Source organism: Desmodus rotundus, chromosome 5 (genome assembly GCF_022682495.2).
Source record: "Desmodus rotundus isolate HL8 chromosome 5, HLdesRot8A.1, whole genome shotgun sequence".
Classification (NCBI taxonomy): Eukaryota; Metazoa; Chordata; class Mammalia; order Chiroptera; family Phyllostomidae; genus Desmodus; species Desmodus rotundus.
The window spans coordinates 21,969,181-21,986,232 of NC_071391.1; the positions used below are offsets into that span (position 1 = coordinate 21,969,181).

At 49.1% G+C, this 17,052-nt stretch overlaps 1 protein-coding gene across 1 annotated transcript in view; it reads left to right on the forward strand.

Moving 5' to 3' along the window:
- The first annotated feature begins 138 nt into the window (after positions 1 to 138).
- ABTB2 (ankyrin repeat and BTB domain containing 2) overlaps positions 139 to 17,052 on the forward strand; it is a 169,713-nt gene continuing 152,799 nt past the window's right edge. The window contains exon 1 of the mRNA XM_024559083.4: positions 139 to 1,457. Coding sequence (XP_024414851.2) covers positions 575 to 1,457 — 883 coding nt within the window. The 5' untranslated portion in view covers positions 139 to 574. The remainder of the gene's footprint in view (positions 1,458 to 17,052) is intronic.

Genomic DNA, 17,052 nt, shown 5'->3' on the forward strand with positions numbered 1-17,052 from the left:
GTGAGTGAAATCTGCATAGTGAGCCGCCCCGCTAAGAGATCATTGGTTTAGCCTCTGTTCGTCGCGGCCGATGATTGGTGAGCCACCCCGGGTTATTTGCATGCCGGCGGCTGCGAGGTGCCCAGCTGTACAGGCGACCCTCGCCTAGCAGAAGTTTGCCCGGCGCTTTCTCGCCGGCTGGTCCCGGACTCGCGCCGCCCCAGGAGCCGCCTCCTTCTGCTGCCGCCGCCGCCGCCGCCGCCCTGTTCTCTCGGGATTCCTTGTCTGCGGAGGACGGACTCTCTGCTTGCGGGAAGTTGAGGTGGACAAGGGGGAATGCTGAGGAGCAGCGGCTGGGGGCCATTCCAGTGACAGCTTTGCTCCCGGACGCGCAGCGCACGGGGCTCGGCCGCAGCTAATCTCCCACCTTCCCGCGGCCGCCGGTCGGGCGGGCAATGCGGCTGCCGAGTCCCGCAGCATCGAAAGGAAGGAGGGCGCCCCAGAGAGCCTAGAGCTTGTTTCTGCCCACTTGGGGAAGGGAGCATGGAGTTGTGAGCGCCCCTCACTCGCCGAGGCCGCCCCCGGCAGGCTCCCCATGGCCGGGACGTACAGCTCCACTTTGAAGACGCTGGAGGACTTGACCTTGGACTCCGGGTATGGGGCCGGGGACTCGTGCCGCTCGCTCAGCCTCTCGTCCTCCAAGTCCAACTCGCAGGCGCTCAACTCTTCGGCGCAGCAGCACCGCGGGGCGGCCTGGTGGTGCTACTCCGGCTCCATGAACAGCCGCCACAACAGCTGGGACACGGTGAATACAGTGCTGCCCGAGGACCCCGAAGTGGCTGACCTCTTCTCGCGCTGCCCGCGCCTCCCCGAGCTGGAGGAGTTCCCCTGGACCGAGGGAGACGTGGCCCGTGTGCTCCGCAAAGGCGCCGGCGGCCGGCGGTTGCCCGTCTTCTCTGCCGAGGCTGTGAGGCGCCTGGCGGGGCTCCTCCGAAGGGCGCTCATCCGCGTGGCCCGCGAGGCGCAGCGCCTGAGCGTGTTGCACGCCAAGTGCACCCGCTTCGAGGTGCAGAGCGCGGTGCGCCTGGTGCACAGCTGGGCGCTGGCCGAGAGCTGCACGTTGGCCGCGGTCAAGGCGCTGTCCCTGTACAGCATGAGCGCTGGCGACGGGCTGCGCCGCGGCAAGTCGGCGCGCTGCGGCCTCACCTTCTCGGTGGGCCGCTTTTTCCGCTGGATGGTGGACACCCGTATTTCCGTGCGCATCCACGAGTACGCGGCCATCTCTCTCACGGCGTGCCTGGAGAACCTGGTGGAGGAGATTCGGGCCAGGGTGCTGGCCAGCCAGAGCCCCGACGGCGGAGGAGCTGGAGGCGGGGAGGTGTCCGCCGAGGCCCTGGAGATGGTCATCAACAACGACGCGGAACTCTGGGGCGTCCTACAGCCCTACGAGCATCTCATCTGCGGCAAGAACGCCAATGGTAAGCGCGTGGGCCCCCACCGATGGGAGAGAAACAGAATGGGAGAGAAATCCTGCCCCGGCCTGCCCAAGGCGTGATTTGTTTTAGGAGGAAGGTGGTGGGTGTACCAGAACCTGAGAGGAAGCGTTTGATCTGTGGATGGAGGAGTTCATTAAATGGCTCTTGCCCGAGATTGTTCTTCTGGCGACAGAGTTTTGGAGGGTAAAGTCATGGTTGATCTCCACCCTGTTCTGCGTGTCATTGTCATTTTCTTGGGGCTGTTCAATGGTGGAACCTCTTGACCAAGCCATTTCTGAACCTCTCTTGAAGTGAAGCTTACTGCCCCGCGCTCTTTGCCTTGCTTGAGAGGATCTATAGTTGGCATCTTTCCCTACAGCTGGGCTCATTGACTGTGGTTCTGTCCCTTGGGTTTCTCCAGCCTAATAGCAGCAGCCAAGGGATTCAAACTCTTAAGACCTGTGCCAAGTGGGATGGGAGGAAGGGAGCAGGAAGCACAGGACGGGCGCTACCTCCCTGGGCTTTCCTGGGTTGAAGGATGCCCTTCAGACCCTCTCCTGGAAGATGGCTAGGTAGTGGTGGCTTCTTAACTCTGTGTGTCCAGGGTGATGGAACTGGGTGATTCCTGAATCCTCTTCCCAGAAAGGGGATCACATACTGGCTCCCAGGGCCTGACTTTCCAAGGTGTCACCAACCAACTGTGTTGTATTAAATGCACAGCTTTATGGGCTTTCCTGACAGAAACTGGGGAAAAGGTATGGGAGGGATGGGCAACTGCATGGTGTCAAGCCTGTCAAGGAAAGAAACCATTGGGTAGCTGATTTTCTCTGAAGGATGACATGGCTTTGTGCGAAGGGTGGAAGGAAGGCACCTGACCTTCTCCTTAGAAAGGTTAGGGTGTGACACCCGTTCAACATCAAACTGCCTATCATACTCCAATTTCAGGAGTCAGCAAACCATAAATTATTTAGAATGGTACTATGGCTAGACATCCTGGCAATCTGATTGGAAGGCCATTTGAGGGGCAGCTTTCAGTGGCAAATAAGCAGTCAGTGGAAGAGGTCAGGTGGGTACTGGAAAGGCATAAAGGGAGTCAAATGTAAACATGGTTTACCAGGATCATAATAGTTAAAATTTAAAGTTAGCACTTAATGTGTCGGTCTCTGTTCTTAGCACTGTATATATTAACTCAGGTAAAACTAGCAACCCTATTGGGTAGGTATCTATAGTATTATCCCCATTAGGGAATAATCTTAGTATCCCCAGATGGGGGAACTAAGGTACCCAGCAGTTAAGTAATTTGACCAAAATTACACAGATATTAAATGACAGGGCTGGAATTTAAACTCAGGCAGGCTCCAGAATTTAAGCTTTAGCCACTGGAGAAAAGCAAACATCTTTGTTGTTATTAGACCCAATTCCAAGGAGAGAAGCTGACTTCTAAGACCTTATTCTAAAGACAGTCTGTATGTATTAACATGGCTGACTTTGACTTTCATTGGTTTTATTTTTAATTCTGGCACGACCAAAGGAGATGCCTGGAATGGAAGAGCATTTGCCTATTAATTTTCCTCCTCTGAGGTCAGAGTTGAGGTCCGTCCAGAATCTCAGTTGATGATGTCACAGCTGATAATTGTGCTTTGCCCTCCAGGTTTGTGGCATCAACACCGGGAACAGGAGTTCCAGGAGAGGAAGTGGAGGGCAGGGGGATTTCCATCCAGTGGTCATAGCCCAGGGGAAGAGTTCTGAACTTTTGGAGGAGGGGAGACCCAGACAGAAGTCAAAGAAGTAAAGATTCCTGGGAGAAAAGACGGAGGCCCAAGCCCTATAATCCGAACTAGAATAAAGGTGGACTGATAGGTACCAAGCAAACAAAGCAAAACAAAAACATACCCTTCACAGCAGATTCGGTGCCCTGCAGGTTGAGGAACATGTCCGGTTTTCTAACTACAGACTGAAACTAGTAAGAGCGGTTGCTTCTCTCTGAAAATGCGGAGTGGGCCGAAAAGGCTAGAACATAGGTGTCTTCCACTAAACAGCCATTTCTTATCTAGTGTCCTCACTCCTTGGGGTTTTCTTTACATGGGACTTTGACCCCATGATTTGACTTCTTTCCTACCCCTTCCCCCACCCCGGGCAATTCTTCTTAAGCTGCGAGAGTCAAGACAGCAGGACTCTGTGATAGTGCTGCCCAGATGTTCAGAGCAAGCATCTTCCCCTGGGCATTCCCTGGTCTCTAAGGAACTCCCTACCATGCGAGGTGACCATTCACTTCCACTTAGTGACATGGATGCTCATTTTTTATACATGAAAACCTGGAGGTGGCCTCTGTAAACAATAACTAGGCTGATTTATTAAGTCTCTATAGACAAAGTGAAATGAATGTTTAGTAGCGGAGCAATGAATTACTTATGCCTGAAAGCTGACTTCGGAGGGAAGCATAAACCGCTTAGGAAAGAAATGGAGAGATCCAAACCTTCGTCATAGTAAAATAAGCCCAAGGCCAGCAAGGTTACCGTTTACACAGCTGAAGATGAAGTGGGAAATGGCTACACAGGGGAGGGAGAGTGCTGGTTCTTGTTCTAGTCCTGCTGGTCTTCCCTTTAAATTATATATGTATTGTTGTTATGCCTACTAATTATATAGCATGGGCACATGCATTTGACTCAGCTATACAGGGCTCTTAAACTTTTAATGTCTTCCAACCAGGAATTTAAGGGCCCTAATCCATCTATTCCTGTCCATTACTCAGAGCACTGGGCAAACATGGTTTTGCTCAGCCCAAGATAGATAATAAAAGTTCTGTAGTGTTTATAAAACATGATCTCATAGAGCAGCAGGAGTTGTATATCACTTGCTCATTTGGTATTGATGTCCCCGTTCCCAGGACAGTATCATTAAGTGATGATATCTTTGTGGCTTTCTTATGGGAGGTGGAGAAACCACTTTAATAGAGTAGTATTCATAAACATGGAGCTGGCTGAAAATAGAAACTTCTCGCATTCTCTCTTTCTCTCTTTATTTCTCTCTCCTCCCTCCCCGCTCCCCCCATCCCTGTATGTGAGTTTGATTCTGGGTATCACTCCTGGGTTTCTTCTTGGCCATTTTTCTCAGTAAGCTTTCATGAGTTCCCATAGCATTTGAGAAAATTCTCTTCAATCCTGAGACTCTAAGTTAAATGACAGGGTTTGGGCGCGAATATTCTTACTCCAGAGCAGTAACCAGGATGTACATTTGGATCGCTTTGTCATAGTGGGAAGGAGCACAGACTTTGGACTCACGGGGAGGGTTTGAAGCTCACCTCTGCCATTTATATGAGTGACCTGGGGCAAATGTCTTAACCATTCTAAGCCTCAATTTTGTTATCTGTAAAATGGGAGATAATGACAGCACCAAACTCAAGGTTTGTTTGAGGATTAGGTGAGATCATTGATTTAAAGATCTTAGCACATACTAAGTGCTCAATAAATAATAGCATTTCACTCAACAAACACTTAAGGAGCCCTGACCCTGTGCCCCTACTGTTAAAAGTGCTGTAGGTTAAAAAGTGCTGCGGGTAAGTGGCGAAGGGAGAGTAAGGGTTCTCCTCTCATGAAGCTTACAAACTAGTGGAGGAGACAAGAAAAAAATAAATAGGGATATACTCTTAGCAGTAAGTGTTATTTAAAAAAAAAAAAAAGGCCAATGTAATGGGATTGATGGGACTGGGGCTAATTTAATGCCAGCCAAGGAAGGCCTCTCTGAAGTTTCATTAGCAACAGGCAATATTTCAACACTACTGCTGTCTGAAGGACCTCTAGGCATAATATAGTGACTGAGGACTTTTCTGAATTACTCAGTTACCAGCTGAAGCTAGTCCTAGCAAATGTAGCAGCCCAGAAATAAAAGGGCCGCATCTATAGGGGAGAAGAAAACTCTTCTCGTCGTAGGACTCATTTAGTGAGGAGATTACAGGATGGAGTGCCACTGAGATCAGCAACTGAAGGACCAGGGTTAACTGAGCTGCTAGTTGCTGTTTAATCAGTTTCCACACCCGGGTAGTCTGAGGGAGGAGGGCAGCTTCCCATCTCTGACTGTTTTATTGAAGCCAAGGGAGCTGGTAAAACTGAAACAAAGCAGGCTTTGGAAATGAAAACTTATTTTCCCCCCTCGAATGTCTGAGAAATGCAACCCAGCCTTAAGTAGTTAGAGGAACAAGACGGAGTTCTGCTTCCTCCAGAGCGCATTAGCTGACCCCTCTACCCCCAACTAGCAGAGCCACTGTCCTTGGTGTCTCCACAGCATCCAGAACGCACTCTGGGATCATTTCCTGCTGTGTCTGTCTCTCCCATCAAACTGTGAGCTGACAGGCATCGTGTCTCCCCTGTGCCTCACACTGAGTCAGGCACAGTGGGCACGTCATAACTGTTTGTCAGGCAATTGATTGATCCTCCCATGCAAAATGTTTAATTGCCGAAATTTAATTTGAAACCCCTTGACCCTTAGAAAGAACCTTCTCCCTTTTCCACCTTGGCAGGGAATTTCAAGTTCTCCATGAATAGAGGCAGTGTTTGGGGGGGTGGGGTACCCAAACCATAGGGTTCTCTGGGCCAACTGTGATAAGTAAATGTAAATGGGAGGAATTTCAGGGTAGGGGGAATTCCTTTAGCGTGAGATGTCCAAAGTGGACTTTCAGAGCAGAAGTCAAATAGGCAAACAGCAAAGCCGCAGCAGGATTGAGTTGAAAATCAGAGCCAGTCAGTTCCCCTGAGAACAGCAATACCGACCCCCCGTTGCCCGCAGAGTGGTCCCAGAGGGCAGGCTCTGTTGATGACTGTTGCTCATGAGAGGTTGTGTCTGCGTTCCACTCCACCTGCCTCGGATCTGAGAATAGAACTAAGGCAATCAACTGCTGAGACCTGCTGGGATGCGTAAACAACACCCAAGGGTCTGAAGCAAGCCCAAGGCACTTTGCTCCTAATCCCCCGTTGGTTCTTATCCCAACTCACCACCAGGACCTAACTCGTGAGGTTTGGACAGTGGGTGGATGCTTTGGCTTCTGTTTCCACACTTCTGCAGCTATAATAACAGGTCTGACCTTTGTGCAACACCTTAAACTTCTAATCTTTGCTCTTGCCAGATCCCCACAAAAATCCAGTGAGACTGGAATGCCCTGTCATGGAAGGGTCTCAGAGAGCCCAGGCCAGGCCAAGCCCATGTTGCTCTAGCCCCAGGCCTAGGCTTGTTTTGTGAAGAATCATAGAAACGAGGTAGTGAGGAGCAGGTCAGCATTTGGCCCTCTTCCAATGGCAACGAGAGTCAAACTCATAGCAACAGCAGCACTTATTACAGATCTTGTTTGTTAATGGCTGGCTGTGTCCAGGCACTTGGCATCCAGTAGGCCAGTGAAACTTCAAAACCACAGTGAAGACCGGGCACCAAGATTCAGGGATCGAGGCCCAGGCGTGGCTCTTCCTCTAAAGGATGCCGCGTTGCTCTTTAAATGTTGCTTACTGGCTGTCCCAGAGTGTGCCCTGTAGGTGCCATTGATTTTAAGGAGCCATTATTACTGCCCCTGGGGTGGGGGCAGGGAGCTCTGCCGCCCAGGGAGGGCCTTACAAGTGTCAGCTGCTGCGGGATCAATACGCCCGGCTGAATGGAAAAGCTGCAGACTCCACTGTGATCATCCACCGGAGGAGTGAGTCAACTCTGGGAAAGTGGACACAGGAGGAAAGCACCCGCTGGAAGCAACTGCCCCTGCGAGTGCTTGCTCTGGAGTTGGCAGAAAAGCCATTATGAAGGGAACTTGGATGTCCTCAGAGTCCACTGCAGTGTCAGACCACTGGTGAAAAACCTCCGTGCCAGCAGCACAGGGAGAGAAGGAATCAGCATAGCGAGTATAGAAATTCTTCGGCTTTGAAGTCTGAGTTGGTTCCCAAATTGCAAGTCTCTTGAAGCAAGTTGCTCCAAGTCTCCATTTCTCCACCATAAAACGAGGGGCCAGGCGGTTGTGCTTGGCGCATACTCAGTGCTCCGGGGATGTTAGAGTTGCTGCCGGTTTAGGGTGCAGAGCTAACACTAAGAGTGTAACTCCTGGCTCCCTCTCTCTTGAGCCCTGGTTTAACTTTTGTGCCCGAGTGTCTTCCCCTACAAGATTTCCAGCCTTGTCACTCCTGTCTCTGGACAGGTTCGTTTTTGTTGTGGGCCTGTCCTCTGCATTGTAGGATGCTTAGTAGGTACCAGTAGTATCCCTCCCTCCTCTTCTGCCTGTCATGACAATTAAAAATGTCTCTAGACATTGTCACATGTGTCCTGCGGGGGCAAAGTCACCCCTGGTTGAAAAACTGCTCTATAGTAGGACCAGAAAGAATATCCCACTCATGGGATGGTTGTGAGGATTTAATGAGAGTCTCTGTAAGGGACTTTGCACTGTGCCTGGCACACACAGTACTAATCCTAATTATTGCTATGTTTTTGCAAACTTGTGTTGGAGGCACTGGTCATGTTTGCTTTTGTCAAAGCAAGAGTCTCTGGTGCAGGGGAAGATCGTGACCCAAATCCCAGGGTGACAAGTATTAGTCACTAGGCTCTCCTTGGTGACTAATAGGTAGGAGGAAGTTATAGAATTAGGAAAGAGCATCCTGCTCCTTTATGGTTTTGTTGCCCCCAGGAAGAAGTGGGCTGGCGGTGGGCACTGAGATCAGAACCCTCCTTCCGAGCCTGTGCCCACCCCTGCCAGGACGATAGCAATGGTGCACCCTTGAAGCTCCAGGCCCCAGGGAGCAATTGTGGATATTGGACCCCTCTTGTTGCAGCTGCCAAGTCCCGAGACACGGGACAGCAGGTGTTTTGTGTTTTGCTGGCTTGTCATATAAACAGACTTTGTGGTTGTCTTGCTTGTTTTTAAAAAGACCTAAATGGTTTTGCAACTTCTGCTGTATATTTGGAGCTGCACGCCGAATTGGGAGGAGAAGCTTAAGAAACACAGCCCAAGTGAGCCTGAGAAATGCCACGCTGGCCACATTAATCAACTATATACAGAACACCAGCTACACACAAGGCATTGGGGACGGTCTGGAGGAGGACAGGAACAGATCTTGCCTGTCAAGGCATTTACACTCTAGTAGGGAAAGCAAAGCACATATTGTGTGTGGGTCCTTAACCAGGAAGTCTGTGGTAGCTGCATTCAGGTGACAGGGACAAAGCTGACAACCTCCACTTCCCCCATGCACTGCCCTTCCTGGGTGCTTTTCATGAGCTATTTCATTTCAACTTCCCCGAGCGCCTCTGTCTGGTAGAGATGATGTCCATCCCATAGATGGGGACCTTGGAGCTTTTGGTGCCTGGAGAACTTAGAGGGGAGAGATGAGCCCTGGGTGGGTGGGAGGGGCCGGGGCGTGCTCGGGAGGCTGGGGTACGTGCGCAGCGGGATGCAGGCAGGCTGCGCTATGACAGGGAAGGGACGAGGGTGCAGACAGCACAGAGGCTTCCAGAATGAGGCGAGCAGTGTGCACAAAGACCTGGAAGCCAGAGTATGTGTTTTGGAAAAACAGCAAGTAACCCTGTTGGCCTGGAAGGTTCAGACGTTTAACAAGGAGGCGCAGGGCAGATAAGACAGTAAAAAAAGAATACTTTCCCACATCTTTTATCCAGATGTTATGAAGCCTGCCAGAGTGCAGGAAGAGGGTTTTCCAAAACTTATTTTTATAATTCAGAAATTTAGTTTGTCTGCTCCCCAGCTCATCTTAACCACAGTCCCAGACCTCCCATCACCCCTCCTCTTGATTGAAAGCTTGACCTCAAAAACGCCCCAGTCCTCTGTCCTTGCAACACCAGTAAGGACAGCAGACTTTAACTGAGCAAACTCGGGCTGAGCGGGCATGAAGAAGAAGCCTTCCATCAACTTTGCTTCTTCTGTTGAATTTGGCTTCTGACTTGGCATTTCTTCCATGGCCCTGAATGTAGCATTTCAGGCCAATGCAATCAATCCCAGTACGAAATGAAGCTCAGGGCTGACAAACTCATTACATGAGGCCATTGAATCGACTCTTGCCAAAGCAGGATTCTCCAACATGGAGCTGGAAGGGAACATAAAACAGTGTATGATAAGAGGGTCCCAGAACTCTCTGTGGGTATAACCCTGACTTGATATGTTCAGTTTCCAGTTTAGAGTTTTAGAAAAATAATAGCTCAGTTCTCAGAGAGGTTTAGTCACTTTCTAATTCTGGGTGAAGGTGTTTCCAGGAGATTGATAATACAGATTTGAGTCATGTTAGATGTTTGACACTGTGGAACTGCCTTGTAGCTCAGTGCCGTCTGGACTGGACTTCTAAGATCCAGCTGAATTCCGCTGACAGTAATAAAATGTGACAAGTTATCAATGGCTTAGCTTGTAATTTGGATGTTAGTCCTTTTCTTGTCTCTAGTGTGATAAAGGAATTTTCTTGTCACTTGAAAAAGAGAAATCTCAAACATTTTGCAAAAATACATTGACAATCATGATTTGGGGCCTATTGTTTGCTTTCTCAAAGTGAGCTGAGGTTGAGGGGTGAGGTCAGGCCCACAGTGGAAAAATTAAACAGGAAAGCGCAGATACCACAGCTACAAGGGTCGGGGGCGGGGGCGGGGGTGGGGGTTGGATTTAGATTGGATCACAAAGAATCTAAACAGGCCTTTCAGTGTAGGAAAATCATGCCTAAAATTGAGGGCAAGCTTTTGCTGAAAACTTAAGGGTTTTTTTGGTCTGCATCTTTTAAAATATGAAAATCAGTATTCTCTGTGAGGAGAGCTGTTGAAAAACGCAAGCCAAGGCTTCTGCCCCAGCCTGAGGATCTGTGCAAAGGCATCTAGGACAGTCCAGTTCAGAGGGCGAAGGATCTGGGCCCAGAACTTCTGGCTCGGAGCTTGGCCTCTCCGTGACCTGGAGTGAATAACTCCATCTTCTTGGCTCTCTGTTACTTTATCTGTGGTGTGAAGAGGTTGGACCAGATTCTCCAAGGGCCCTTCTGTCTCTGATAGTGTTTCTAGACCCCACATGGACACTGTGAAATCATTTGCCTAAAGTCAAGCCCTGTGATTAGTTATCCTTGGGAAAGAAACAGCCCAGATGGAGCTCGCTATGTTCTCTGGAGACCTGGCCGAGTCGAAGGACTAAACGCCATCCTTTTCATTTTGGGATTAACTGTGATTATTGTATTTAGGGCTTTTCTTCCCCACCCCCCAAAGGATGAGCTCTGTCTACTTTTGGCCGACCCAACACTGCAGCGCTCGACAGCTGCGTCCAGGCCCTGGCAGGCCTGCTCTGTGGTGACATTGGCTCTGAGGTGACTTCATACCGCCGGTGCTTGAAGCCCGCCTACCCAGACTCGGGTATTTATAGCAGGGGAGAAGCTCAAAAAAAAAAAATTAAATATGCTACACCCTTCTTTATACTGTGTGGGACAGAGACAGGCATTGTGAGGAATTTAGAAGGCAGGGCTGTATAATCCAGCAGGATATTTTTAAATGCTGTTTGTTGCAGTTGGCAGGGCCAGTTTTTCAAAGAGGAGGGAACTGAGAGTAAGTGAGGATGACAGGCTGCCAGGAATTCTGAAGCCTGAGACATGGAGCTCCACGGTAGACGGGCTCCGAACCCCCATTACTCCGTAGTCACCAAGTGTGAGCCGGGCTCAGGGAAGCCACCCTGAAAGGCTAGGTAAACGGGGTGGCTTGTCATCCCTCTTCCCCATGGCACATCCACCCTACAAATCCCCAAGTTGAAAATTAAGAAAATGTTCTGATACATACGGCCAAAAAGAGTTGTTTCTGTGAAAACCAGGGGCCTGGTGCTGCTGCTTTGAACTCATCTCAGACACTGGGTCACTCAGGTTGCACGTGGGGACACCATTTGGAAGGCCATTGCTGCAAGGAGCAGACAGGCCAGAAATGTGCTGGGACCCAATTCAGTAGCAGGTGAGAAGGGCTCCGAAAGGGCATCATGTGACCCCTACCTGTTGGGGGATGCTTGTACAGTATCCTAGGAAAGGCTGGTGTGTCTTCTACCACGTTGGTCTTCGAGAAGACAGATGGTGGATACGGCAGGAAGTTCTGGAGATTAGGAACAGGGGAGAGGCCAAGAGTTTAGTTTGGGGTGCATCCACTTGTCCACTCAGCAAATATTTGAGGACTTGCTATGCACCGGCCGCTCTTCCAGGTGTTGGTGATAGAACAGTGAGTAAAAGACCTGAAGGTGGGGAGGGTGCAGGCTGGAGGGATCACAGTGAGGCCAGCCAGCTGCGGGAGACAGAGCGGGGCCGAGGGAATAGCCAGTGCCTGGTGGGTTCAGGAAGACCAGTGTGGCTGGGGTGGGGCGAGCATGGGGGTGTAGCAGGCGTAGTAGGAGATGCGACTAGAGAAGGAATGGAGGGGTGATTAGTTGACGGGGGGCCTCATTGACAATTGTGTGGTACTTTGGCTTTAATCCTGAGTTCTGCTGGGGCCACTGGAAGGCCTTCTGCACAGAGGTGACATGATCTGATCCGCATTGTAACAAGATCACCCTCTCCACGGTGTTGGAACCGGACTGCAGCAGAGTGTGGAATCGGGGCAACCACTTAGGAGGCTGTGCAATAGTCCAAGTGAGAGAGCATGGAGGCTTGGACCAGGATGTCGACAGCTTGGACGCGAGAGGACTGAGAGGAACTCGTGTGACACCAAGGGTTATGGTCTGAGCAGCTAAGGGAATGAGTGGCCATTGACTGAGATGGGAACAGCCATGGAACGAAGGAGCTGGATTGAGCCAGAGATCTGGGTGTGGTGCTTGCTGGTTGCTTGTCTCAAACTTAATATGTAGAGATGTCAAGTAGGAGGTTGGTCCCCAGATCTCCTTGACTGGAAGGAAAGGGCCCCTTGAATGTGCTTAATCATAGGATGGATTGAAACACTGGCCACCTTTGTCCTAGCCCGGGGTAGGCACCGTCCATCCAGCAAGGCTGGATAGGGCCTCGGGCAGTAGAGATTACATTTTCAGTCTTATAATTCTTGGGTTGATGACCTTAAGAGACTCTGCGTATTGCTTTCTAGCTTCTTCACGGGCAGCCAGCAGCCTTTAATGAAGAACATCAAATCTGTGGTTTCCTGTTATTAGTACGGGGTCTGTCTAATTAGGTCCAGTTGTTCTGTGGCCCCCTGGGACTTTGTGCATGTGTCCTTCAGTTCTGGAAAAATGAGACTCCTTTTTCAAGCAGCTTTGGATTCCTAGAGGTCAAGTCTAGGTCAGAAGTTTAGCCAGAAAGAGAACCTTCTTAGATGCTTTGAGAAGGCACAGGGGCCTGGAGTAGTCTCAGAAAGGCTTCAGGAGGATCCAAGGGCCTGATGACTGTATGTCCTCCTCGGAATGGGGATTGTAACACAGGGTGACCAGGAGATGGGATATGAGAGTCACCATTGCCTGTCTGCCAGCTAGTTAGTCTCCCTCGGTTTTCTTCTTCTGTTTAATGGGTGTATCATGGTTCCTGTCTCCCAGAGTTGTTTCAGTGACTCTTAACCCCGGGTTCACGTTGGAATAACCTTAGAGAGCTTGAAGGAAAAAAAGTGTGCGTATGTGTGAAATTCTGATCTAAGTGGCCTGGAGTGGGCCCAGACCATGTGGGTAGAGCTCCTGGGAGAGTCTGGTGCACAGGGAGTGCCAGACAATAGCTATTAGTAGCGGTAAAACAGTCATTGTTCTCATTGGATTGAGTGCTCATCTCTGCCCCACCCAGGAGAGTGACTTTCCTTCACTTCACAGCTGTGCTGCTTTGGCTCACTCATCGGGAAGGAGCATGAAAGAGCACCCAAGAGAAGCCTGAGTTGTTAGGTTTGCGTGGAAAGGGCAAAGAAAGATCGAGAATGGCAGTGGCCTTACATAATTTATTTATTCCACTGGCAAATTCGGTGGGTGCTACTAATTCCCTCTATAAGAGGAGGAAACTGAGGCACAGAGAAGTTAAGTAACTTACTCAAGGTCACACTCTAAGAAGAGATAGAAGCTTTAATCAAACCCAGGCAGCCTCACTCCGGATTCTCTACTCTCCAACCATGTGATGTCCCCTTCCCAGCCAGAGAATCCAAGAAATCTGAATTCTCAACGCTGATCTCCAGTACAACCTACCCACGAGCCTTTACAAAGTACAAGGCATATGCCGTGTGCTTCACATGTATGATACCATATAATTCTTACCATTGCCCAATGAGGTATGTACTCTTCTTATTCCCGTTTTACAGTTGCAGCAACTGGGGCTCAGAGAAACCCAGGTGACACTGCTAATAAATGACACAGCAGGATTTAAGCCAAGGTCTGTTGGGCTCCATGGTCCTCATTCACCCTGCTGCCTCTGTCCTCCCCTGCCTCCGTCCCCTGGAGTGTGGCCTGGGTGGGGATGAAGCATATGCAGTGATTTCCTGAGCAAAGAAATGAATGGGTTGGCCCAAGAGGGTGAGAGGAACTGAAGCCAGTCCATCCCTCACTGCTTCTGAACAAGAGAGCCATTTAGGGGCCTTAAAATAGTAACATCGCTCAGTGGGGTGGCCAACCTGACAGGCCTGCGGGTTGTGACGTGGGTATTTGTTTCTCCGAGTGTTTAAAGATAATCCTGTGGCACTGCTTTTCTGCTGGTGTGAATGGAATAACCTCCGAGAGACTCTGTCGGTTGCTTAAAATAGTTCAAGAGGAAGCGCGTTTGGGAGCTGTTAGCTCCTTGAGTCTATTTCCTCTCGATTTATAGCACCTTGAAGAGTGCTGGGCCTCTTCTTGTTTACCCTTCTGGCTCTTCCTTTCCACCATATTTTAGCCCTTATGTCATCAGGAGCCAAGGGGGTTTGTCACCAGAAAAAGTGACAACCTTTTCTAGGTAATTGGGGTCGCTCTGCACATTTAATTTTGTCTTTTAAAGGGGGAGAAAAGAATGAGGTGAGGCCATTTGTTTTAGAATGGGCCATTTCTCTCTTGCAGCTGCAAAGGTTCCAAGATCGTAGCGATGATGTTTGCTCTCGGGGGAGAATTTATTATTTTATTCATTCACACTGAAGCCTGTTCTGGGAAGTATGAGTTTTCTTCCAGCCTTCATTGTGTGGTGCCCCAGCGCCCTAACATGAGTAAGGGGAGCTGCTTTGTTCATTACTGCAGCCACCAGCCATGTAAAGCTATTTAAATTTAGATTTAATAACATTCTGTAAGGTTAAAAAAATCATTTCCTTTGTCACGCAAGTCACATTTCTAGTGCTCACCCATCACATGAGGCAGCCACCTCCCCTATTGGACAATGCAGATATAGAACTCCGTCATCGCAGACAGCTCGATGGGACATACGGCCGCTAGAATGGGTCAGCGGGCGGTCACTGGGGGCCAGCTTTCTGGGTTTTCACAGGTCTCAAAATCTTAACCATTCCCCAAGCTCTCTAAAAGGCCTCTGTTTGCTGAGACGAGAAGATTCATGGAAGTGGAGATGAAGGCCATTGATTCTTGTGGCTCTAACCTCTGGCCCCTTAACACGAGGTCAGGATTTATGATTTCCAAGCTTTACAGCCTAGGGCAAGTCACTTAGCCTCTCTGAAGTTGTTTTCTTATCAGTGAAACAGTCACCTAAAAATATCTCATAGGGATTTTGTGAGGATTCAACAAAAGGATGAAATACATATGATGAAATACATATGAAACACTTTGCAGAAAGCTTGGCCACATAGTAAGAACTTCGATGTGTTACAAAGTTTTTCTATGCATGCATTTTCTCATTTGAGCCATACAATATCCTCCGGAGGTAGACATTGTTGCTATTTTCAAGATGATGAAACAGACTTCCGGGAGTGTTGTTTCTACTATCACTGCTACTGAGTAGTACTTGAACTTGAGTTCTGCTTTTTTCCTCCAAGGCTCTTCTTTCCTCCTGAGCTGTTGATTGACCGCTTATGGTAAGTCAGAGGATGTTTGTTTCTTTGAACTAGGAGCTCTTGTGAGCTCACTTTCATTCAGGAACTGCCTGTTCCTTCCACCATTGGAGGTGAGCTCATTTCAGAGGCTTTTTGTCTGAAGCTGACCCGTGGCTAGCCACTTAGAGAGCTGTCACCAGGAGAGCTACTGCGCAGGAGAGCCACTGCTACAGCCTGTGGCTCCTTGGAACTTGAAGTTTACCCAAGAGGTTAAGGTTTTTATTTTTACTTATTTATTTGAGAAACATCAATCTGTGGTTGCCTCTCACATGGCCCCCACTGGGGACCTGGCCCACAACCCAGGCATGTGCCCTGACTGGGAATTGAACCAGCGACCCTTTGGCTCTCAGCCCACACTCAATCTACTGAGCCATACCAGCCAGGGCGAGGTTAAGGTTTTTAGTGCTTCCCATGCCCTGTGGTCCTTTCACATCCTTTTCTGTGAGAAATGAGCCCAAGAGAACTCTCAGTGGGATCCTGGCAGAGGGGGACTTGGAAAGAAGAGTAGGACCACGAGGGGCCTCTCGGATGGAGTCTGAGAGGATATTTGCTCACACCGGGGAGCTGAGTTCAAACCCTGAGTCCACTATTTACGTCCCCAGATCATACAGCTAGTTATTTAATCTATCTGGGCCTCAATTTGTCCATCTATAAAATGGGGATAACATTAGAACTTGCCCAGCATGGTAGTTGTGAGGATTAAATGAGAGGATGTAAAAAAAAAAAGAAAAGAAGAAGGCACTTAGCTCAGTGCCGGCATATAGCCACCGCCAGATAGAAACTGTGGTTGCCCTTCTCGTCATCCTTGCTTCTGGGCAATGGCATTGGGTGTGTTTCCACTTTCATGTGTTGTTTGCATTTTCTACTTGGTGATGTATTATCTGTCTCATCAGAAGAAGTGATTCAGAGGGTATTAGCTCCTCAAGTGAATGTCTAAGTTAAATTTATGTATCACGGGCCTCCATGTGGTTGTTCTCCTTCCTCCTTCCCTTCTTTCCTTGTTCTTGCCCTCCCTCCCTCCCTCCCTTCCTTACTTTTTTTCTTTTGAGGATGATAGGGGTAAAAAGCATGATTCCGTGCGGTTAACATTTTAGTGCCTTACAAGGTAACCGCCAGCCCGTTTCCCTCTAGCTGGTCTGGACCGGTGACCAGCACCACCCAGTCAGTGTAATCAGAGCTGATTGTTTCTATAGGATTAATTTGTGGTGTGAAAGGCCCATAGAGTTGAGCAATTGCCACTCATTTGCCCACACCCAGAATGTGCTAAGTCTGCCACTTCCAATGAAATCCAAATAGCTTGGAGCTATTGGGTTGGCCAAAAAGTCTGTTCAGCTTTTTCCGTAAAATAAAAGACACATTTTTCATTTTCACCAATAACTCTATTGATCTGGCTGTTTTGAGTATGTTGATTATCTCCTGCATGGTATAACGTTGATTGTACTCATTTAATGTCTTGATTTGATCACTGTCAACCTCAACTGGTCTACCCAACTGTGGAGCATCATCCAGTGAGAAATCTCCAGCACGAAACTTTGCAAACCACTTTTGACACATTCAATCAGTCACAGCACCTTCTCTATACACTGCATAAGTCTTTTTTTGCATTTCAGCTATGTTTTTTCCTTTCTTGAAATAATAAAGCATTATATGCCAAAAATGTTGTGTATCTTCTTCC